The following is a 23,992-nucleotide window of genomic DNA, read 5'->3' on the forward strand; positions in this document are numbered from 1 at the left end:
CAAATCTGAACAAATAATTATTCCGTCATTGTTTTTTTTTGTCAGCATTAATGGTAGCTCTTTGACTTCTATTGTTGCATTTCTTTTTCATATGCTTCGTTTTATGTGTTTTTGGTTTCTTGTTCCTGCTTTTAGAATGTCACACGCTATCAGGACTGCAGTGTTGGTTAGTAAAAATGGACTGTTATTGTAGCAAAACTAAAAACAGAAGCTGCCACTCTGTTATGTGTGAGAAACGTGTCCTGAACCCAGCCTTATGTGCTGTGCAGGAGGTCATCCTGGGCACAGGTGTGTCTTCTGCTACTAATGGTGCGTCTTCACAGGACAGGCCTCTGCAAACAGAAGAGCACAGAGCAGGAAACCAGCAAGCAGGGCAGGGGTGCCATCACAAAATCCTTTGAATCACATCATTAAAGTGGAACACCCCTTACACTTTCTAAATTTCAACACTTTTTTTCTCTTTGGTGTTATATGTCTTTTCTTTTTGAGAATACAAAGACAAGGCTTGATGTTTGGTGTTCAAACAGGGCCTCAGTCTGCATGAATCTGAAAGCTGTGACATCAGACACATTTCTCTTTCTGGTATTTCCTTGTACAAAAGCCTCAGGATTTTGGAACAAACTTTGCATGTATTGGTATTAAACAGCAAATACTGAATGCCTTTAAAAGGCAGGCTGAAATTGGACACTTAGACCCAGTGTTTCACACAGAGTTAGAATATTCATTAATACCTTTTTTTGTGCTCCACTGCAAATATTTCAGTTGCCAAGTACTTTGTGACAAATAACTGAACATATATAGAGTTCCATTGCTCCACGCTGTGTTACACAGATAACAAAATGCATACGGTGCTCCACTGCTTCATTTCATGTTAATTAACTCATAAACAAATAACTCTGGTCTGGAATGTCTTTGTGCCTCCTCAGAAAAATACACTTCATAACAGTAAGATATTGCGACTATGATGTCACCCACTGGTTTGCGGACTACTGTTTTAAAGTCTCAGGTTTGGAATTTGGCCATCACCATCTCAGACTTTTGAAACCAAACAAAATGAGTGATGGGTGCATCTGACTGCCAACTTGGGCACAGTAGCAGCCTGTCAATGACAAATTAGCTCTAACCTAAAACCCAACATGTTTTATTGTCTGTTTTGTTCTAAATTGTACCATAATTTACAAAAAAAAAAAAAAAAAGCATCATGCTGTATTTAAAAGTTCTTGAAACTACTGATTGAGACCATAAACTCATTGTCAGTCAGATTTGACCAATTTCAAACAGTACGAGAAAATGAATAGCAAATCAAGAAGTGGTGGTCAGTGCTGATGTTGTGGCAGGCTGCCACAAATACATCAATATATGGGAAACACTGGTGCCATATATAAAAATTCCAGGATTAGGTGGTACAGTCTGTAGTAATCTAGTGATAGATCTCATCTTAATGTGATGAGAAAGTCTTCCTAGACTGGACTTATTTTCTATTCATCGGTGTGACTCCACTTTGAGTTCATTAAGGCCTGTTTTAATCCTCTCACATAACGACTGTGCTGTAAAACATTTTTTTTAGTTGACTATCCATTTCTATACTTGTTAATGCCACAGAAACCACAAGACTTTCTAGACTTCGACCTTGAATTGAACATGTTGAAAAAAGGGGGAAGTCAGCTGTCGTATATCTTATCGTGACAGAAAACAAAAATGAAGAAAAGAGCTCATTTCTTGCAATAATGCACAGCATGTGTAGAGACAGATAAAGTAGTTAGAGTAATGAATTAAGACAGTAAGATTGGAGTTTCTTCAGCTAAGTGACCTTCACCCACCCACTGTGTGCATGTGTGTGTCAGTGTGTGTGTGTGTGGGTGGGGGGTGGAGAAGGGCGGGGGTTAGCTGGGCAGCCAAAGCCTCCTGTCTGGCACAGGTGGTGTTGAGCAGCAGCCCTCCAGCTAAGATGCTAATATGCTAACACCGCAGTAATCCTATGATGCTTTAGGAAGCAACGGACCCTGCCTCATCCACAGCAACGCACATGAACAAACGCTGGCGTATAAACACACACACGTATACAGATTTAAGCTGACTGAATACCTGCATGCAGACATACACACACTTACACCAACTGACACATAAACACATTGCCACTGTCTTACTGTACAAACACACACACACACACACACACACACACACACACACACACACACACGCACACACCCCAGCGCTGTGAGGGGGATTAGGATGAGAGGCGTCTTGGCTGCAGTGTGTCTGTCAGTCACTCTCCAGCTCTGTGTCAGCATCGCAGCAGTGGCCACCATGCTCCAGGGAGCCACCACCATCTACTGGACTGTAGTGGTACTGCAGGAGAGGGGAGCACACGAGAGCAGAGGATATAAGAATGTACAGGAGAAATATGAAAGACGAGAGAAGGAGGAAAATTTAAGGAAAAATAAAAGATTTTAGTGGTAATCCTGTAGCAACATAGCAGCCATTTTCCCCCTGATACACCAAGTATTCACAGTATTTGTGAATCTGCAGTATGTTGCCAGTTTGTGTGCGTATGAATGCATGTGCAAGTACCTCCTTCTGTACCAGCTGGGTGAGCAGAGGGGCACCAGGGCAGCCTGCATGGGTGTGTGTATGTGCATCCAGCTCTGCCTACCAGGAGGCTCTGGCTGTGTGCAGCTGGCTGGGTGAAATCTCCTAGTGGCCCCCAAGGGATGGCCATACTCCCATGGGTTTCCACTCAATCTGGTCGCCCTGTGGCTGCCCTGCCCTGTCGCAGCTCTCTGTCACTGTCATAGCCTTACCAACATACACTGATGCTTCTCTCTCTCTCTCTGTCTTTCTCTCTCACTCTCTCTCTCTCTCGCTCTCTCTCCTCTCTCTCTGTCATTCAATCTCTTGCTTGTCTCTTGCTCAGCTTTCTTCTTCTTCTTCTTCCTCATCCTCCTCTCCGACATCTTCACTGCTCTAGCCTCTATGTAGTCTCATTGCACAGACTGAGCCATAGGCTTGTACAATTACTCCAGCACTAAACCTTTAAACCCAGCTGCAGCCCCAGCTTCAAACTGAATTTAATTCTTTGATTCTTCAAATCTTGTCTCCCCCCCCTCATCTCGTCTCGTCTTGTTACGCAAGTGGCAAAAATGCCTCCTGAGCTTTTACAGAGAGCATGCAGCACCACTTTTATGCTGTCAGTGATGGTGACTGTATTTAAAGAACTTGCGCACACGCACACACTAACACCAGTCCAGCCCCGATGTGGTAATGAGACTAATGCACGGTAAGTGGATTGGCTTTGAAGAGCCTGGATTCGCCTTAAGATGTCTGAGCAGACTGGAGTTAGAACTGCTGGGGTCGGGGTCACGCACACAGCCGTATTCTTCTAAACACATACATGCACAATGGATTAGACCGTGCGCAAAAAGTATTTTTGGTTAATTTTTTTCCCTTGCAACACGGATTTGGACCAGTTGCCGCAGATGTCCTGTCCAGCTATACGCAACATGCTTTCTTCTTGTGCTCATGGACAGACTCTTAGACAGATGTCTTCCTCAAGCGTCTTACCGCACAGCTTCCCACTTTCTTAACCCCCAGGTGCCCTTTGTCCCTTACTTCCTTTACCCATTAGTTAACTGCCTGATGTTGAGCTAATCCCTGTCCCTCCTCCTCCTCCTCCTCCTCCTTATCTATTAATGCCTTTACTCCAGTATTGGCTGCTAATACGCACATACACAAACATGTGAAACCCCTTCCCACACTGTTGTGTCTGGAGATTTCTTGACCTTTGTCTATAAGGAGATCATCCGGCAAAGCATTTCAGCACAATCCCCGACCATCAGCCTGACTGAATTCTGCCGCTGTCTCATGGCGCGACCATCCGTAGCAGCACAGTAACTCCTCACGACTGCATTTATCAATACATGTTACTTTAACCTTAGCATACAGTGCATATGAGAAAGCTGCCAGATATGTTTGTACTTTAATACCATGCAAACATCATAGGGCTGCAAATGAATATTAGTTTTTTTTATTGCTGATTAATCTGTCAGTTATATTTTCAAATTATTGATTCATATTTTAGTCAGTAAAACGACAGAAAAGAGTCGGATTCTTGCTTAGTAAACTTGTTATTTCTTCTTTGCTGTTACAGCCAAACCCTGTTACTGCTCTGAACACAGAATGTGTGCTGACATACAGAATATGTGTGTAAGTGTGTGTGTGTGTGTGCGTGCGACTGTGTGTGTTGTTATGTGGCCAGACGATACATTCCTCTTTCTGCTGCTGAGCTGCTGTGTATGTGCTGGAACGTGGCAGAAATTCCCCTCCACCCCCATCCCCGCCTCCCACTACCTCTATACACCACCACCCACCACCTCTCCAGCTCCCAGAGTGCCAGTCACACAGCCCCGTCTCTGCACCATCTGCATATCAGCTCTAGCCTCGGCCAAAGCATTAAATTAAATCCCTGTTTGGGTTGATTAACAAATGGCTGGTGAGCTCACATAGTTATGGAGTTATTTATTTAATTGTCATCAAGGCTTTTCCTGCTTTTCGTCTGTCTTGTTCCTCGGCTAAAACGCGGTAAATCAGGGGAGCAGTGGTGTGCTGATGTCCTGAAGGAGTGAGCGCGAGACAGAGAGACGGGGAGAGACTGTGAAGTTTGTGCAAGTTTGTGTGTCTCATTTCTGTTTTTCTGGCTGAAGTTCAGCCTTGCCATTTGTACCTGTCTCCCATTTATCCATTCTGCATTCTCGCTCCTTTCCCTCTCTGTCCTGAAATGAATAGTTAATCAGTCTGCTAATTGACTGACAGTTAGCGAGTGCATTGTTGTAATTGTCCAATCAGAAAGCTTGGAACGGACACAGTCACAGCTGATTCATCTCTGCCTCTTACTGCTAAATCCACAAGCTGCAACTGGAGGATGTGCCAACAAGATTTATTTCTCCTAGAAATTCCAAAATGACTTTTAAAAAGTCTAGTTTAGTTTTTAATGCGTAGTTTGTGCCGCACACCAAAAAAACACAAAACATATGTTTCTGCTGTTTTACTGAGACACTTAGCGGGGATGTGGTTTGTAAATGCACTCATTTATACATCTTTATTTAGTTTTGAATCAATATGACAAATACTTTCCTAACAATAGAGGAAAGTACGACTATACAACTAATTAAGACTTCAGATTAGATGGAAGAGAGAGCAGTTGAGAACAACTCAACTCTATATTTTGTCTGTGTTTTGAACCAATTTTAAATACACTGCAGAATGGTTTATCGTATTCTCCTAAACATCTTCTGTTCCTTGGATCCTTCAGATCACCCACGTTCTCCTGTTTTACTGATGTCCTGTCGTTCTAACAAGAAACAAGAGACTCCTGTTGTCTTAAGCACTGTATAGTGTAGTATTTACTAATTGGCCTTAAGGGAAAAGTAAAGTTGTGCAGAAAACTAAATGAAACTGAAGTGAGGAGTCCGAGAGAGATGGTGTGGGAAGGAGACCGGCTGTTCTGTTTTCTCCAGCAGTCCAAACTAGAGACATGTGGCTCCCCAGACAAGCTGTCCAGAGTGGGAGAGCTCGCTGGACTCATTACAGGCAGGGCCAAGACGGGATAGCTTGACAGAACACCATTGGATCATACGGAGAATTGGAACAGTCGGAACAGAATTGTTTTAGTCGGTGTGTGCGTGTATGTGCGTGCGCGTGCCTGTGTTTGTTTGGAACAGCGTGTGTGGACAACTGTCCATCTCCTCTCTCCGTCTGTGCCACCCCTGGCTGCCCCCTCCCCCGCCCCCCAGTGGACATGTACACACAGACACACACACTCGCACACACAGACGCACACTGTCTAGGCCTGGCCAGAAGGATCGCTTAAATGTTTTCAGTTGTACTGGACAGCTGAGGGATGAAGTGGCCAACCACAGGCTTCCATTGGTTGGACACCTCATCTAGAAACTGACTCATAGAAATGACTGGACTTGGACCAGCAAGCCAGTCATCACTGCCAGTTTATAATAGTTTTATCAGTTTAACTTTCTCTTTATCTTCATCCATTCTGACAGTCAATCCATCTCTTTCCTCCAATCCAGTTTGAAGTTAACTAGAGTTTCTCGTTTCCAGATGATGAAGTTTCCTCCATCATTAGTTTCTGAGTTCACAGCAGGAATAGATGCATCTCTGCTGTTCCGACCGAAGTCCTCGCACAGGTTTATATATGTACACATTTACAGACAACAGCTGTGCTACACTATGGAATGAAACCAAGCTCGTGTTGAGCCTCAAAGGTTTCCAGAAGGTAGAGTCATCACCTGTCTGACACAGTCTTTTCAAACATTATAACCCTCAGTATTATTGCAGGGCTGTTTTATTGCTTTAAATAATATCGTTTGGCTTTGTGTCTATCGCCAGCAGTCTATAGATAAAGCCTATTTTTTGTATAAAGCAGACGACATGAACTCTGGCGATGATTCACTTATATTCATCCACAGAGCATTAATGAAGGCAACATTCATTCCTGCTCCAGGGAGGCGAAGCCCACGAAGAACAACAACATTCTTAATTGGTAACTCTGAGCTGGGTTATCTATTTATTGTCTCTACTTATGCCTAATTATCTATTGTCAGTTGATCAGAATCAGTGCAATTCTGACAATACTTACAATCTCCTACCCTCCATCCTTTTTTTCTTTCTCCCTTTGCTATCTTTATTAATTTTTTCCTTCCTCTTCCTTATGCCTCTCTCCACCCCTCCCGTCCAGCCCCTCTCACAGCACTCTGTTTATCAGTAGCAAGTGATCCAAAGAATATGCTTTGTTTCTGAAAGAACAGGAGAAGGAAATGGGAAAGGAGGAGAGAGTGGGTGGATTTGTGAAAAAGAGAAAAATAGAGACTGAGAGGGGAGAGGAGAGGAGAGGTGTGATTTGGTAGTCCTGATGACGCACTGGCACCCACCAGCATTTTATCTGTCTGTCTGCGTCTATCTGTGTCTCTCTCCGTCCCTGTGTGGTGGTTCAGATCAGTCGCAGCACACAAATACACACACGCACCTCCACCACCACCACCACCACCACCACCACCAGCACCCAGAGGTACCGGCAGGGCCCGTAGTCGCATGGTTCCTTCGGCGGAGCAGGTGTTTTTCTGCGATGTGTTAACGAGCACGGCCTGCTGTCATTTCCGCTTTAAATGGATGTCACAAATAGAACACACACACATATATGCTCTGCCTAGTCTCCTCTCCCAGCGAATTAGCCGAAACAAGGTGATCAGAGCTGTTACCGAGCTTTGTGTGTGTGTGTGTGTGTGTGTGTGTGTGTGTGTGTGTTATGAGTGTTTCCGTGCATGCATGCGCATATGCATCTTTGTTTATGAGTATGTCTTCACAAGGTGTGCAAAAGTGTGTGTGTGCATGTCAAGGAACGGCTGGTTAATTAAAAGGGGTTGAGAAGTGGGGAACATTTGTGTCCTTCTGTGGTTTTTATTTCTGTTGCTTAAAATGAGAAAGTGAAATGTTTACACAGCTCCCGGCTTTGGAAAGTGTTGTTGATTGTCAGTTTCTTTCACCAGAGCTGTGTGTCTCAGTATTACTTCAGCCGTGTACTCTGCGCATTGGTGCATGTGTGCGTACAGTTTTATCCTTGTATTTGTACTCATTGTACTCATCCAACTATGTGTGAATCCGCACACGTGTGCACTTTAATCCATTTGTGTATCCATGCTGTTTCCAGTAAGTGTTATCCGCCTCTGTGGTGTGGAAATGTTTTACACTCATGTAATCCTGCAGCGGGTCATCTGATAAAGCTGTGGTGCCACCTTAGTGTCAGCCTGTGCCAGCCAGTTGGGTAATACTCTGCTACCAGCTGCTCAGCAGATGTTATTATTTATTGGTGCAGTCTAAGAAAGGTTATTCTCTTTGTGCATTCTCATTGCATCTCATGTAACCTCATCTCATTTCATCTTTTCTCATTTCTTCTGTCTTTTTCCTCCTTCGCCAGCCACCAGTGGTTTGTGTACATATATATAAGTGTGTGTGTGTGTGTGTGTGTGTGTGTGTGTACGTGTGCGTGTGCGTGCGTGTGTTTGGTAGAGAGGTCATCACCTCAAAACCTGCCCATGTATCAGCCAGATGATGTTTCTGGCATGGATAGTTTGAGTGTTGTGCTGGTAAACATGTTTTTGTCATTTTTTACATGATAATCCGATCTGAATCTGGCAAGCGCTGTGGGAGCCATAGAGATACTGTGTGTATATCAGCGCTTGTGTAAACACTACAGTGTGTGTGTGAGAGATATCTTTTGGACAGATGAGAGTTGAGCGGACAGGCTCTTAACTGTCTAGGGAATAAAATCTGTATTTAAAATCATCAGCATCATTAGTATTGCTGTTAATACTGCTTTTCATAGATCATTATGATTATAATGATCATCCTGGCCCCTTGGTGAACTACTGCCTTCAGCATCACTGCTTCCATCATGATCTGAATTCACTTGTGTTTGCACCAACTATCCGATCATACTCAACACTTTAAAATTTTCCTTCCTCTCTTTGTCGTTCTCTGTAGGTGAATACATAAAGAACTGGCGACCACGTTACTTCCTGCTGAAGACGGACGGCTCTTTCATCGGCTACAAAGAGAAACCTCAGGATGCCGACCTGCCCTACCCCCTGAATAACTTCTCTGTAGCAAGTATGTTACCTATTACACACATATCAAAGTAGTGCTGTGCTCTAAATCTTACAGTAACCATATTTTTGCATTACATCAAAGTTGAGTGAAGGGTGCAGCGTTTGGATTCCTGATGCACTTATTTGGAGCATCTTTTTGTTTTATCGGATTGTCAAGTATGTAAATTGATTTTAATGCCTTTGCTGTAGAAACACAATAAATGACTGTGAACTGTAAGCTTTATGATCCTAAAGGGTATACAGGAAGACTAATAGCCAGCAACTGCTTTTTTTCCCTCCGTATCGTACACATGTACCCTTCATACTTCTCTGTAGGCTCATAATTAACAGTGATGATGATACTGTGACACCTGCTGTAATTAACCCCTGTAGGGAACATTTCGGTTCAGAGACTGATCTCTGTGGGTGGTGGGGAATCAGTGTCTCGCTCTAGGACACTACAGCAATTGAAGGACATATAATAACCAATATCCTCCACTTTAGTATATTTTTATATTATTACCAACGCTCATCGCCTCAGAACCACAGTGACTTGGTACCACAATTATTGCCGTCATCGCTTGTCAGTCATCAGTCTTTCTAGCGTTGGTGTGCTAATCAACCATTTATCAGTACATCATCTGTCTGCACCTGGTTGACAAGCTCCACAACATTGTTGACATGTGTAATTAACCAACTAATGAGTTAACAAGATTAATTTTAATGTCTCTCTGTCTCATTACCACCATCACCTCTTGTTGTTCGTACAGATTGAGTGTAAAAACTTTGGAACTGACTGAGAAGGAACATTGAGCAAACAAACAAAAAGTCATTAACTACACAAAACAAATAAAGTCATAGAGCAAAGCAGTTTCATTGTAAACAATAAAATGTAAATAATGAATTACTGAGTATAATGTGATCTTCTTAATTAGTTTCCTGTTTGTGAGGCAAAAGCATGGATTACCTTTTTTTTTTTGCATTGCTTAATTTTGCAAAACGATACCAGATTATCTAGTTATTTGATAATAATGACAAAATAGACAAAATACTTAAGCATGTGTACAGTACATCACACAGCATCTGTCTCTTAATAAATAAATGGATACATGTTGTAGTTTTGTTTACTCGTTCTCAGTTTCATACATCACTGACTACTTATTATAATCTAATAGGTACTAAGCTGATGTTTCTCCGCTTGGCACAAGGCCTGATGCAGATGCCACTATATTTACTTGCCTATATTCACAGTTACCATCGTAGTACTGCACAGAATCCTGGATTTGGACATGCCATCAGTCATCGTTTTCAAATTAACTAAAATTGATAGATTTAGTCAGTTAAAGTGAATGTCTTCAGAGGAGCGCTGTATAAAATATCTGCAGAGCTTTGCAGTGAGGACTGGTGATAGGGCTGGCAGAGGAGAGTACAAGAGAATATGCGCGAGATGAGGGCCAAAACCGAAAATGTGATGAATGGTAGAATGCAAACCGATACCTCGGAGAAAATGATAAAGAATGGTACATCGAAGGACGGAGGAGGAGATAGAAAGATAGGAGTCCGGAAAGGAGGACAAGTATGGGGAATGAGCGATGGGAGTTGATCGGAGGGGGCAGAGGAAGAGAAAATTGGAGACATGGGGAGGAGAGAAGAAGAAGAGAGAGGGCAGAAATGGAAGGATGATCACGGTGGAGAGAGGGATGGAGAGATTGGAGGGTGAGGCTTTAGTGGATGAGGTATGGTGGAGAGGAGGGGAGGACAGTCAGCGCCGAACAGACAGGGAGGAGGAGACGAAGACAGGATCGGAGAACGAGGAAAAAGGGAAGAGGAAAAGAGTTTGTGAGGAGGACAAGCCAGGCCATACATCCGGCCCCGGCTGCTTGGCACAGCACTGGCACTGCCACATCTGTTGCCCAAAGCTGGGAGGCCAGGTGGTGTGTGTGTGTGCACGGCTGTATGTGTGTGTTTGTTTGCGTGTGTGTTCATGTGTGTGTGAACAACAGAAGTGGTCAGATGGAACAGAGATGGTACAGGCCTGTTCCCTGCAGAGGGACTCATACATACAAGCTTGTCGCTTACACACACACACACACACACACACACACACTGATGCGTGCACTCGCATACACCCACTAAACTGCTACACAGATTTCACAATTGCCTGCTGTGGCAAACAACCCAATTTCAGCTAACATTCAAACTTCACTTTTAGGTGTGTGTGCGTGTGTGTGTTTGCCCATGTGTGGGCGTGAGTGTTTTTGGCATCAACCATAGCATGACCTTGTTTTCTGGCAGCACAGCAGGCCGTGTTCACGAGTCAGGTAGTAATCTCTTTGTGTGTCTGCGAGTTTACATTGAAGCACTGCCGTGTGTACGACCTGAGCGGTGTTGTCATTAACCTTCCTGTCTATATTTAGGCCGAGCCATGACGTGCTGTGCTGTGCCACACTTAAACAGAAAGTAACTGGAGGAAGGGATAGCTGAGGATGGAAGGGAAGAGATGGACAGCGGAGGAGAGAGGAGGGTAGGAGAGAGAGAGAAAGCGATGTGGAGGGTGATGTATGTAGAACAAACTGGGGAGATGAGAGGACGGAAGATGGATCATAATGCTGCTTTACATCAGTTCTTGTCCCCAATAACCACAGAGACTGCTGAGGGACAATGAAGATGCATTCTTTCCCACAGCGAGCTCACAGCCCCATCTGGCCATGTGTGCGTACGTTTCTGTGTCTGTGTACTGTATTATGCATTTGTGTAATAATGGCCTACTGTACTGCCCATTTTCATAGAAATGTGTCTCTTCGGATAGTCGCCAGATGCGGTGCAACACATAATATCCCTTGGCACAGGGAAGCAACTTTATTTGAGTCATTGGTTGCTGAAGTTATTCCCTATTTTTTAACTAACAAATTAAGATACAAGCTGCATGTTGTCTTAATGGTAATGTTAAGGACAACTTGTTATTCATTGTAAATTTCTTTGGTTTTTATTATGTCCCTATATGCCTAAGATGTAGACTTATGAGCTCTGTATAAAAATGCATCCTATATAAGTATGATTTAAAAAAAAGAAAACAGGAAAATGCAACGTTAACAAAAAACCAGGAGGAAAAAACACAAACGCTGTAGCTACTGATGAGCTTGAGAAAACAGAGAGGTTTAGTTTGACTGTTTTAAAGTTGTGAGTGATATCAGCTCTTTAGTGTAGATCAAGCTATGCATAGCTGAAAGCACAATCACCAGATCTGAGTGTTTTTCCACAAGCTCTTTTCTCTTCCGAGTTCTGTTTTCCTTCTCCCTGTTTGCGCTATTGGATGCAGAATCATTGCTGTAACTATAAAGACAAGCACTGTCCCTCTGGCTGCCTGTTTTCAGAATGTCAGCTGATGAAGACGGAGAGGCCGAAGCCAAACACCTTCATCATTCGCTGCCTCCAGTGGACCACCGTCATCGAGAGGACCTTCCACGTGGACTCGCCTGACGAGAGGTGAGTTCACCAAAGACTTTCGATTCTCGGCGCATCCTCCAATCGGGGTTTGGTCAATGAATACCAGACAGACAAAGCATACTGTCTATATTACAGTAGACTGTGTCTGATGTTTCTAGCAGCAGCAATAAAGTTCATATCTACCAGTTACAAGATTAAAAATGTATGCTTGTGGAGCCATTTATGATTCTAAGGAGGTTCAGGTTAACTTAAAAGCAAAAATACCAAATAATTATATACAATTTCTCTTCAAGTAACAGAAAGGAAATTAAGTGAATATGCCAAACTTGCAAGATTGTCATAAAGAAAAAACAACATAGTGGGGTTTTTTTTGCAATCCTTGCCACCAGAACAACTTCAGTGTGCCTTGGCATTGATCCTACAAGTCTCTGGGGCTCTACTGAAGGCATGCAACACCATTCTTCCAAAAGATATTCCTTAATTTGGTGTTTTGATGATGGTAGCGCAGAACGCTAGCATGTTGGTACAAAATCTCCTGCAGTTATTCAGCTGGGTTGAGATCAGGTGACTCTGTTGGCCATAGCACATGATTCACATCATTTTTTATACTTATCAAATCATTCATTGACTCGTCATGCTTTATGAATCTGGGCAGTGTCGATAAAGGCGATCACTCAGAACAAATTGATTTGCAATAACTCTCTCCTCAAAGGAACAAAATTCTCCCCACAGCATCGTCTCACGGTCGGGGTTAAGAGTTCAGGTCTTTTCCCTAATTTGTTGCCCATCTGTATATACACACACATATATATGATTAAAAGTATCATCAAGGGCAGAGGTATGGATGAGGAGGGTTGTGCTGTAGAGAGTTTGTTTTTTTGGTGTCTGTGAGAGAGAAAGGGAGAGGTTGAGAGAGACAGAGTGAAAAGGAGACCTTTCAAGTAGCGTTGGCATAAATTCTCCAGCTGCTCAGTTCCTTTCTGAGGAGCTGAGGTGTTTATCTCCAGAAAATGAACAGCTTTGCCCAGAAGACCACAGATGCTTCTGTGCATCCTTTGAGTTTGTGTGTGTGTTTTATGTGTGTGTGTGTGGGTTGCAGCTGTCTGTCCAACTTTGTTTGCGTTATTTGTTGCTTTTGTAATAGTTTTGCCTCTAGATAATCAAATAAACATTTCAGAGTTAACATAAAAAATATTAACTTTCTATTGATTAGTTTAGAAATTCAGGTTTATACAATATGCAAGTCTGTAAGTGGACGACTGTGAGCTCCAGATGTGTCTTGTTGTGGAAGTGTGTGTGCATGCACAGGATATGTGCATCATTGAAGTTTAAGTGGGTTGGCAAAAAAGTGTGTGCGCGCCACAACTGTGTGTCTGTGCAACTGTGCCGGTGTGTGTTACTGTATCTGTTGTACTGTACCAGTGCTGGCAGGGCTCCAGCTACCACAGCCCCAGCCGTGAGCAGAGAGGGTGGCACGTGTTGGCATGGCGCCCGACTGTAGGCAGGCCCATTATCTCTCATTAGCAAAAAAAAAACTCATTATACAAAAAACACTCTACCCGAGAAAGAGCATTTATCTGCTGCCTGACCTTGAGAGAGTTCCCATTGCTTTTCACATAGCTCTGTGTGCGCACACACACACATCATGGGTGCCACAAATTGAGTGCTCCACTGTTGTAGATGGAGTTTAACTTGAGTTTGCCCTTGTTTTGGAGTGTGTAGGGTACGCTCAGAAGTCTTTGCGGTAGAAAGGGATTCAGATCTTAAAAACACACTGCTCTGTTTAGGTTCAGATGAATGTTCTTCCAGATCCCTCAAGGAAACATATGGGCATCTAACTCAAAACAAAACAAAAGACACAGAGGTGATCGTTTATGAGTCAAACAGGTTTCATTATTATGATCTCCTGACGGCTTACTCTGGTTAAGTATATTTTGAAAGTGCACTCTCCTAAATCCAGATTTGCTTCTCCAGAGTCCTGAGGATTTCTGAATATTTGAATATCATCTTTGGTTCACCTCAGTTTGGGCTCTGTAGTGTTTTCTGCTAGCATGTAACCCCTGCATGTGGCACAGGATTAACACTGTTTGAGTGAAGATCAGTGGGGAAAAAAACTTCAAAGGAGAATTCTTTTTGAACCCACTTCACTCTTAAGGAACGACATTTTCAGCATTTTCATTTCATTTAAAAATATGTATATAAACTTCAAAACTTGATTCTGTTCATATAAGTTTAACCTGATTTACAATTTCAGGACACTGCAAATAAGTTGATGTTTTCAGTCTTCTCTTCTCTTCTCTTCTCTTCTCTTCTCTTCTCTTCTCTTCTCTTCTCTTCTCTTCTCTTCTCTTCTCTTCTCTTCTCCTTTTTATCAGAGCAGAGGGAAGCTTGGCCTCATGTATAAACCATTATATTCATCATACTTAAATACAGTTTCTGTACATCCTGATGCATGGCCGGCCTTGCAGCTACAGATGATGATCACAAACCCACCCACACACACACACACACACACACACACACACACACACACACACACACAATCAAACTCACACACTTTCTCTCAACAGATGTTGAACAACACCGCTAATGGAAAGTCAATGGGGAGGAACAATGTTAGCAAACAACAATGCATTGTTCCCTCTAATGCATTGGTGTGAGTTTGTGCACATTCACTCACGCTCCCACACACACATACACATGCACAGACTGGCAGACATTAGTTCTGCTCTATGATCATTGCTCATTTGGTTGATTCTCTGGTTGACCATGTTTCCTCTCTGTTGAACAAATAGGTGTTTATGTTAATTGAAAACACTTTAGCGCCTTTAAAATTCTGGTTAAATAAGTGCACCAGCCATCCTATTTGAGAACAGGACCAATACTATAATATACACACTTGTATTATGTTGCTACAAGAGCACGTTTCAATCGTGTGTGAGTTTATTTATGCATGTATGTGTTATACAGTTTGATCACTGGAACACGACAGGTCGGAAATATACTGATTGTGAGTTCACAGAAAACAGCATTGCTAGGGCTGCAAATATTAACTTTCCTTTCCTTATTCTAAACCTAGAGATGAGTGGACAGAAGCCATTCAAATGGTGGCTGACAAGCTGCAAAGACAAGAGGAGGAAAGGATCCAGTGCAGCCCAACCTCAAACATCGACAACATGGTCGAGGAGGAGATGGACATCTCTACAACACACCACAAACGCAAGGTAATGAACAGACAGACATACAGACGCATGCTCACTCTCACAGAATTTATACACAAAGTACAGCACATTTTCAGCTGTAATAATGCCTGTTTATTGCCATATAATGGGTTATTGCCTTTGACTGCTTGCAATTTAAAAAATTGTCTTCTCAGGTTTGTGTCCGCTAATGAAAAAGCCCCCGTAACAACAAGATGTAAATAGGTTTTCCCAAATTATAATGCATCGGCGAGGAAAGAGCAGTCATGCAAAATCTCTTTTGTTAAGGTAAACGCTATGCAAAGGCAAAATTTATACAGCATATATCAAATAAACTAAACAATTTAAAGTACAGTTAGAGGCCTCTGTCAGGTTCACTGTTCATTATATGCCACACTTTAGAGGTTTTGTGGGGCATAACTTGTGTCGTGGCTCAATGAAAATACATTTTTCAAAATATATCTTGTCACAGACCACAGTGACCACAGTCAGCATCACTAATATCATTAGGTGTCATCCAACAGGGACATCATTTCTGAATGTCATGCCATACTGGCCAGAAACTGTTAATGAAGGCTGTTTTTATCAGGTTGTTTTGAAATAACATTTAACATTCAAGAAGTTTGGCCTCTTTTGGTAAATATAGAAAGGGTTTTGTTGAAAATTATGATTATACTGCTCGATGCAAGGTACTGACACGCTGGTTTTGTACCTTCACCAGTATTTAAACATTACAAATGATTTGCAGTCCTGTTCTGTTTGTGTGATATCAAAACTCCCAGCTCTTCCACGTAAAGCATTAATGACATTGACCTTCTGTGTTTCCCTCAACCAGACAATGAGTGACTTCGACTACCTGAAGCTGCTGGGAAAGGGAACCTTTGGTAAAGTGATTCTTGTCCGGGAAAAGGCCAGCGGGAAATATTACGCCATGAAAATCCTCAAAAAGGAAGTAATCATAGCCAAGGTCTGTGTCGTATTCAGCATCAATCTTTATATGTGTATTTAAACTGGACTACATCAAGTTAATTTATCTCCTAGTCTGTTTTTTATTTTGAGTACAGCGTCAGATGTCATTATTTAGTGTTTTTAATGCATTTTTGCAGCGCTCTTCGGCTGCCTTCTTGTTTATTGGTTAAATTTAATTTTGTGTTTTTATCACAACTTGTCTTTGAAGGATGAAGTGGCTCACACACTCACAGAGAGCAGAGTGCTGAAAAACACCAGACACCCATTTCTCACTGTAAGTACCTCATACACACAGAACACAACTGGTTGAATTCACACATAGTGCATGTACATATGGTAACTATCCCGACATCTTTAAGAATAGATGTGAGCACACGCACGCAGACAACATATTGATCCTCTGCATACCTGAGTCTCCTGAGGCTAATTATGAGTTAGACGGCAAATTGTTGTACTTTAACGACCGCATCTGTTAGCTTTGATGTACACATTCACACATTAGCTGCTGCTGATTTATATCACACTCCAGTGAAACACACACACATACATACATGTTCACACACACACTATCGAGAGAGCAATTACAATTCACATCTGAGTTTACCCCTGTCACACCTGCAGCCACAAAGAGACTTGGACCAACTGTTCTTTTGTTTAGCAGCTTTTTTTCCCCTCAAAAGAACACACACCTACTTCACATGCACACACACACACACACAACACACACACGTACTTGCTTTGAATAAACAAATACAGCCATAAACAGTTTGAAGCTAAGAATGATCACGTTTTGTTGCTCCTGCTGTTGGAGGTAGAATGGGACGAGACTTCACGCTGTGTGTGAAATCGTTCACTCGCTCACTTCACTGTTCGCTGTACAGGGAGCACATATAGAAGACAAGTACATATTTATTTGGCAAAATGAAAAAAATATTATATTTGAAGCCGTTATGGAGTTATTCTCCCGTGCAACTGGTTCACTGTGACGTTACTGAAAAAAACAAGGAAAGCTGGTGTGTCAGTGAATCGCAGTTAGCACTTGTACCAGATACTTTGTTTATTGCACCGTGGGATCATCTGCATCCCCTGTGTACTCTAACATTTCATTTTTAAAAACAAAATGACAGTATCTGTACATCGGATGATGACGTGGATGAAACATTAAAGTGAATAGTATTGTGAGTGAACACATGACTGATCTCAGTGACACAAACTGTGTGTGTATTGTTTTCGTTTCAGTCTCTGAAGTATTCATTCCAGACTAAAGACCGCCTCTGTTTCGTCATGGAGTATGTGAATGGAGGAGAGGTAAGACACAAACATGCCTTCATGACGATAGTGCTGAATGTGGTTACACATGTTTGTGTTTCTGCCAGTTAAACCACAACTCCACAACTCTAACTGACAGCAATTAGGCACTTAGTCTACTGTCTTCTGTCTCCACACTGTGTTACAACTCGTGATTACAGAATTTGGCTTTAGGGTACATATTTACAGAATGTCAACAGGTACATTCTTAAGTCATTTGTCTTAATTTTTAGGAGTAAATATTTACCGTAATGCTTTGAACTGCAAATTCCACCAACAGGTTTAAAAAGCATATTACCCTTAAAAATATTGCCAAAATGACACCATTTATGACAGAAATTTTAAAATCAGAAAGAATCGCTTTATTCTACATGTCTCATTTTAAAATTTGCCAAAAACAAACCCATTGTACTAAACAGATTCTGTAAAAAAGGCAAAGAATTCGTCATTTTTTGACAAATTTGAGAAGCTGTGACTGATGTACCTGTGACCAGCAGTAGCGTGGCAAAAATTCAGGGACTTCTCAGCTGAACTGCAGACTGTGTTTACACGGAGCAGAGAAGTGTGGAGACCAATTAGAAATAAAAGTTGAACAATATCCATTGTATGCAGAATTAACATTTTTCTCCAGTATTGGTAAACTTTTGGACCCTTTCTTCTTCGTCTTTTGTTTTTTAATCGTTTTTGTTTTGTTTTGTTTTGTTTTGTTTTTTAAACAATTTTTGGTCAAATAAATATTCAGAGAAATTCCACTTTCATTTATTTATTTTTTAATAATTAATGACAATCATCTGTGTTATCCTGCACAGAAAACACTTTTGAGTTCTCTCTACCTATAGATACAGTTGTGCTGTTTCCACAGAGGAGCAGAATTTTAAATTGCAGTGAAAAATGAGCCCACAGTGAGTGAAAATGTGACCAGAGCAAAAAAAACCGTCAGAACCTGCTTTGGTCTGAGAAGATTAGATAGTTTTTATGTATTGTGGTTATTACAATTATTTTAAATAATTATTCATCACTTTCCAGATGTTAGTGTTCAACCAAATTAAAACAGACTGGATTTGCATTGTCCAACAGTCTCCTAAACATTTCTCTGGGTTTATAAATGTGTCACAGACAGACACAGAATTGTTACACGGAGCAATATATTATATTCAGAGGTGCAAATCTACAGCAGCACCGCAGCAAAGGAATGTTTAAATGCACAAACACTCAAAAAGTGTCTAAAGTTTGACTGTTTGATTGCTTTCTAACACAGTTAATTTGCCAACCAACTGGCCTCTCACTTGCCTTCTCATCTCTCTATTCTGTTCCATCCCTCTCCTGCTTGTATCTATTTATGAACACACCTATGGGGCAGATACAGCCAGAATGACAGTCGGAGACGAAATGAGTTTGGATTCCCCCACTTTTCCATTTCTCAGATTTTTAATCGGGCCGTTTTTGCAATCTTGGTTCATTCCCTTAGTGTAGCTGTCACCTGCTCCCCTCCCAGTTAGTTAGGCGGTTCAGCCAGCGCCAGGCCTGAGCAAACACACACACACACTCGCACAGAGAACACCAGCAAACACACACTTAGACAAACACACACGGAAAATTTTTACCTCAACGGACAAATTGTGACCACACATGCCACACAAACACACACACGCACAACCCATTACAAACCTGCCACAGCCACAGCTGCCAGTACACTGATGAAGGCCCACCTGTCGTGTTACCCCCTTCTCACCGCAGCCTCACCACACACACACACACACACACACACACACACACACGGACACCATTTGAGCAAGGTGGTCTGTGAGCATCACTCCAGTGGCCATATGCAAACCTCCCTCAACAATTAATGGGGAGATGTGTGCCCCTTGGCCTCATGGGTAATTTGTATGACTTGACTGGTGCGGCGCAGCAGGCTGGTGTCATTTTGGTGCCACATGTGTAGCTGTGTGACAGTGACAACTTGACAACTGACAGCGAGGGAGAAAGTAAGAGGGAGAAGAAGGAGGGAATGCGAGGCGGGCGATTAAAAAGCAAGCCGGAGCAGACACGGGAGGTCACGCCACCTGGGAAACAAACGAGTTGTGTACTCTTTAAAGTATCAAAATGATCTTCTTGCCAAAAAACAGAGAGGGGTGGATATGAGAATGGAGCAAATGAAGACGGAGGCTCAGGGGGCAAGGCCAGTTAGGCCACTAATGAGTACTGCACTGGAGGCAGTTGGAGGGGGGGCGGGCGGTGTTGGCTGCGGCGGCAGCGGCGCTCGGCCTGTCTTTAACTAGACTGGTGTATTGATTAAACCCTTGATTTGGCCCCCATCGCCGAACTCCACGCCAGCACCGTGCCAACGTAGCCCAGAGGGTAACGTGGAAGAGGTATGTGTGTGTGCAGTGAGGGGGGGGGGGGCTGCTAGATGAGGCGCCAGCTGCCGAGCGCCTCCACCCGCCCTCCTCCGAGACGCCTCCCCCCCACAGCCCCTCTCCACACACACCCCACTCACACACACACACCCCACTCACCCTCCCCTCCGCTATCTATCATCTCAATATGGTGCGGGCAGCCAGTTTGTGTTGTGCTAATTTCCTCCAATAAATCAGTAATTATTGCTGTGCCGTCCCTGCTGTCTCTCCCCCCTCTCTCCCCCGCCCTCTCTCCCTCTCTCTCTCTCTCTCTCTCTCTCTCTCTCACCCTCTCTTCCTCGCTCGTCCTCCCTCCTTTTCCCGCAGCTGTTTTTCCATTTGTCCAGAGAGCGGGTGTTCTCAGAGGAGCGCACGCGCTTCTACGGCGCCGAGATTGTCTCAGCTCTCGACTACCTGCATTCAGCCAAGATTGTGTACCGGGACCTCAAGGTAAACAGAAACAGAGAGGAGAGGCTGGCTGGGGGGCATGGATGAGACTGATCAGATATTTGAGGGAAAACTTCCTTTGTTTTTGGGCCCCCACCTCTTGTGTTTCCACTTTTTTTTTTCTTTCTCCCATCCAGGAGGAAAAGAGTGGCTCAGGATATGTGGTAATTAAAGAGAGGGACAGGAACAAGTTCACACAGACATAAAGCGGTACAGAATTGCAGGAGGCGGCGGCAGGCAGGGAGAGAGGCAGGGAGGGGGCTGCTGATGCCACAGAGGTAGAGAGGTAGATGGCTCTGTCTGAGTGCCTGCCTGGCAGCCTTGGCCCCAGCCCTGCTCACAGCAGCCAAGAAAACAGAAAGGAGAAAAAGCAGACAGAGAGTGAGAAAAACACTTCAGCCATTAAAATTAAAAGGTTGAGTGGCTCCACTACATGCCTGAAGTTTATTTCCCTATTCTGCTCAGTGTTTGTGTGTCTGAGTGTGTGTACTGCCACTGTGTGGGGTATTGCAATACTGCTGTCCTCATCTGTCTACCACTGCTCTCCTCAACTCCACAGAGCACACATACTGTTTTAGTCGGTTAAAAAAAAGCTATTAAACATCAGGCTTATTCTTGGTGAGGAGCGATGACAATTCGATGTGTGTTTTCTTTGTTTTCAGTTGGAAAACCTGATGCTGGATAAAGACGGCCATATCAAGATCACTGACTTTGGCCTCTGCAAGGAGGGCATCACTGACGCTGCTACCATGAAGACCTTCTGTGGCACACCAGAGTACCTCGCGCCTGAGGTAACACTTTTGTTTTTAAATAGGTTTATTTTGATTTCATTTTTTTTCATTTTCATTTTCTCTTGTCTCTAATGACTCATGACTCTCCACCATCCTTCTTTTCCTGTTCTTTACTTTCTAATTGATCACTAAGAATAAATTATGATAATTGTTTCTCCACCTTTCTGCTTTTTGCTTTGCTCATCACCACCGCTTTAACCCATCTGGACACGACTGTATGTACGCCAAAAGTAAAGTATGAAGTAAAATGCCAAGTGCTGCACGTTTGTGCCTTGACAATCCGTGGACCAACTTTTTGGCCAGTGTATTTGTTGATACGTCAGCAGCTCCTTTTTTCTTTTTGCATTAAACGTGAGCATTAAATTAAGAAACACCTTTTTCATAATCGATTCACAGTGTTCTCACAGACTACAGCAGTGTGTAGTTTACATGCACAACCACACAAGGTCAGATCAGCTACGTTCTGTAGCATTACTGAGGTCAACCTAACTGTCGTTCACATTACTGAGTGATACAAAATGAACATTAAACTGGTGTCATATGATATTCACCAGTTTCTGATCAAAGACGTAACTAAAGACAGTTGTTGAATTGAGCGTGATTAAACACTGATGATGCACGATGCTGATATTTTGGTTGCATTACGCTGCGATGGGGAAGTCTTTCATGACCACATCCACAACACATTGTACTCCCTTCATAAATTGCTTTAATCAATTGATAAACAACAGAAATCTGTAGACTGCACGTCATGTTCTGTAAACTGAGCAGATTGACTGAGGCCTTGTAGTACATAAAAGCATCTGTGGCATCCACAGGCGGCCTATCCATTAGGCAGCATTTCTGCACCGCTCAGGGTTCCACCAGGACGGCCCCTGTGAACTGTGGGACTCATGTTGCCCACTGCACAGCACTTGTTTATCTAACAACAGCCCTGACTGATTAGTTTAACTACCGGGATTATTACAGATCTTTGATAAATGGGTGTACACTGGGTAGTTTTCTTGAAGGCGCCACACATATAGTACACACAAACTCGGCATCCTTGAATCACAAAGTGATGTTCCAGGGCGTCTCTCACAACCGCTTACCCACAATACACTGTTTCATAAGCATGTTTGAAACCTTCTTATAGTGGAGTTTATGTATGTACATTTCCATTTGCAGATTTCACAGGCAAACAATTTCCATAATATCAGGGTGAACAGTAAATATGCAGTTTATGCGTGTGAATGAGGGTGTTGGTTGAATTGCAAAAGGGCGCAGCGCGGTGCTCACACACAAACACACACGCGCACACAGAGCTACATTCTTGTAATGGTTTTTTTTTCTGCAGCCATCCGCTGTCCAGTCATCAACGCTGCCTCACTCGAAGGCCAGCAGATCAACTGGCGAGAGGGTTGCAGGACTGTGGGTGGTGGAGACAGAGCGATGGAGATGTGGAGATGAAGGCAGGAGGGGAGAGGCATAGTGTATATCCCACTCAAAAAAGTATGGAGGACAATTTGGCGCAGCATTTTGTGCTTTTTTTTTTTTTTTTTTTTTTTTTTTTTTTTTTTTAGAGTCCCTTCCTTTGCGTGCCAAAAGCTGATTGGAGGCTGTTGGTTATTTTTCACAGGATGTGCGTCTGTGTGCATTTATGTGTGTGTGCGCGTGTGTGCTGTGTGTGTGATTGCAGTAGAAAGTGCGGGCTAAAGCGAGGCAGATGGCGGCAGATGGGCGAGGTTGGAGGAAGGTGCTCGGAAAAAACCTGGAAATCTACACCACCGCCGCCGCCACTCGCCCGCCCGCACGCTCTGCTCGCCCGCCCGCGTGTAAAAATAACACAGTTTGCTCGGAGCCAAGTTACAGAGATGCAAAGTAGCCGGGATTAAAAAGAGAAAGGGGGGATGGGGGTTGAAGACAGAGGAAGATGAGAAGGGAGAGAAAATATTTCAGGGTTACAGGAGTGAAATTCAGACAGTTCCTGTGTTTGCCGTCAGTGAAAAGGGCAGATGAGAAGTGAATAAAGAGGGCTTGTGTCTGCTGTGTGCCTGAAGGAACTCACACAGATACTTCAGCAATGCAAAGTGAATAATTCTACAGTCAAACATGTAAAGCAATAGATTTAAGCGTTATTGTTGCAGGGATAGTCAAAAATAGGGGGAAAAAAACATTAGTGTGATATTAATGAACAATAAGCAGTGTAAGGTCCCTGCAAAGGGATGGAACAGGATCAGAGAAAACACATGGAGAGTGTTTTTCTCTGGTTTTTTCATATTTTTTGTGTTTGACACATTTCTTTGTGGCAATTTGAAAGTGTTAAAGGGGATGGAATTGGGCTTTTTCCATTTATTTGTATGTGTTTGTTTTTATTTTGTTTGTATGTTGTATATGTCGGGCATTGTGACTTTTTTTTTTTTAATTATAAATGTTTCACAAACATAGCAGCACAGTCAGCTGTTGGTGAAATATTTCTAAATGTTAGCACATTGTCAGCATAAATCCATTTGACACTCTGAGGATGGATGTGATTGTATGTTCACAGTATATGAGGTGTGTGTTTGTGTTTCCTGCTGGGTATCTGGGCTGGTACTGCCACAGGCTGTGTGTGCTCGTCCTGTCCCATCTAGTCCTGTCCAGGCTGCCAAAGCCCTCGTCCCGTGAGCAGCAGCTCGCTGCCACATGGCGACTCCAACAGGGACCAGGACAGGACAAGACCTTCTTCTTCCTCACTGCTGCTTTTAATCCCTCCTCTCCTCTCCTCTCTTCTCCTCTCCTCTCCTCTCCTCTCCTCT

At 43.0% G+C, this 23,992-nt stretch overlaps 1 protein-coding gene across 1 annotated transcript in view; it reads left to right on the forward strand.

The window, feature by feature from the left end:
* LOC103370571 (RAC-gamma serine/threonine-protein kinase) overlaps positions 1-23,992 on the forward strand; it is a gene marked incomplete at its 3' end in the record, with an annotated part of 43,508 nt that overhangs the window by 14,035 nt on the left and 5,481 nt on the right. The window contains exons 2-9 of the mRNA XM_008299670.1: positions 8,551-8,676; positions 12,029-12,140; positions 15,181-15,325; positions 16,137-16,268; positions 16,479-16,544; positions 17,510-17,578; positions 20,305-20,427; positions 21,087-21,215. Of these exons, the coding sequence (XP_008297892.1) occupies positions 8,551-8,676; positions 12,029-12,140; positions 15,181-15,325; positions 16,137-16,268; positions 16,479-16,544; positions 17,510-17,578; positions 20,305-20,427; positions 21,087-21,215 (902 nt within the window). The remainder of the gene's footprint in view (positions 1-8,550; positions 8,677-12,028; positions 12,141-15,180; positions 15,326-16,136; positions 16,269-16,478; positions 16,545-17,509; positions 17,579-20,304; positions 20,428-21,086; positions 21,216-23,992) is intronic.

This window comes from Stegastes partitus, unplaced genomic scaffold (genome assembly GCF_000690725.1).
Source record: "Stegastes partitus isolate 25-593 unplaced genomic scaffold, Stegastes_partitus-1.0.2 Scaffold1444, whole genome shotgun sequence".
Taxonomy (NCBI): Eukaryota; Metazoa; Chordata; class Actinopteri; family Pomacentridae; genus Stegastes; species Stegastes partitus.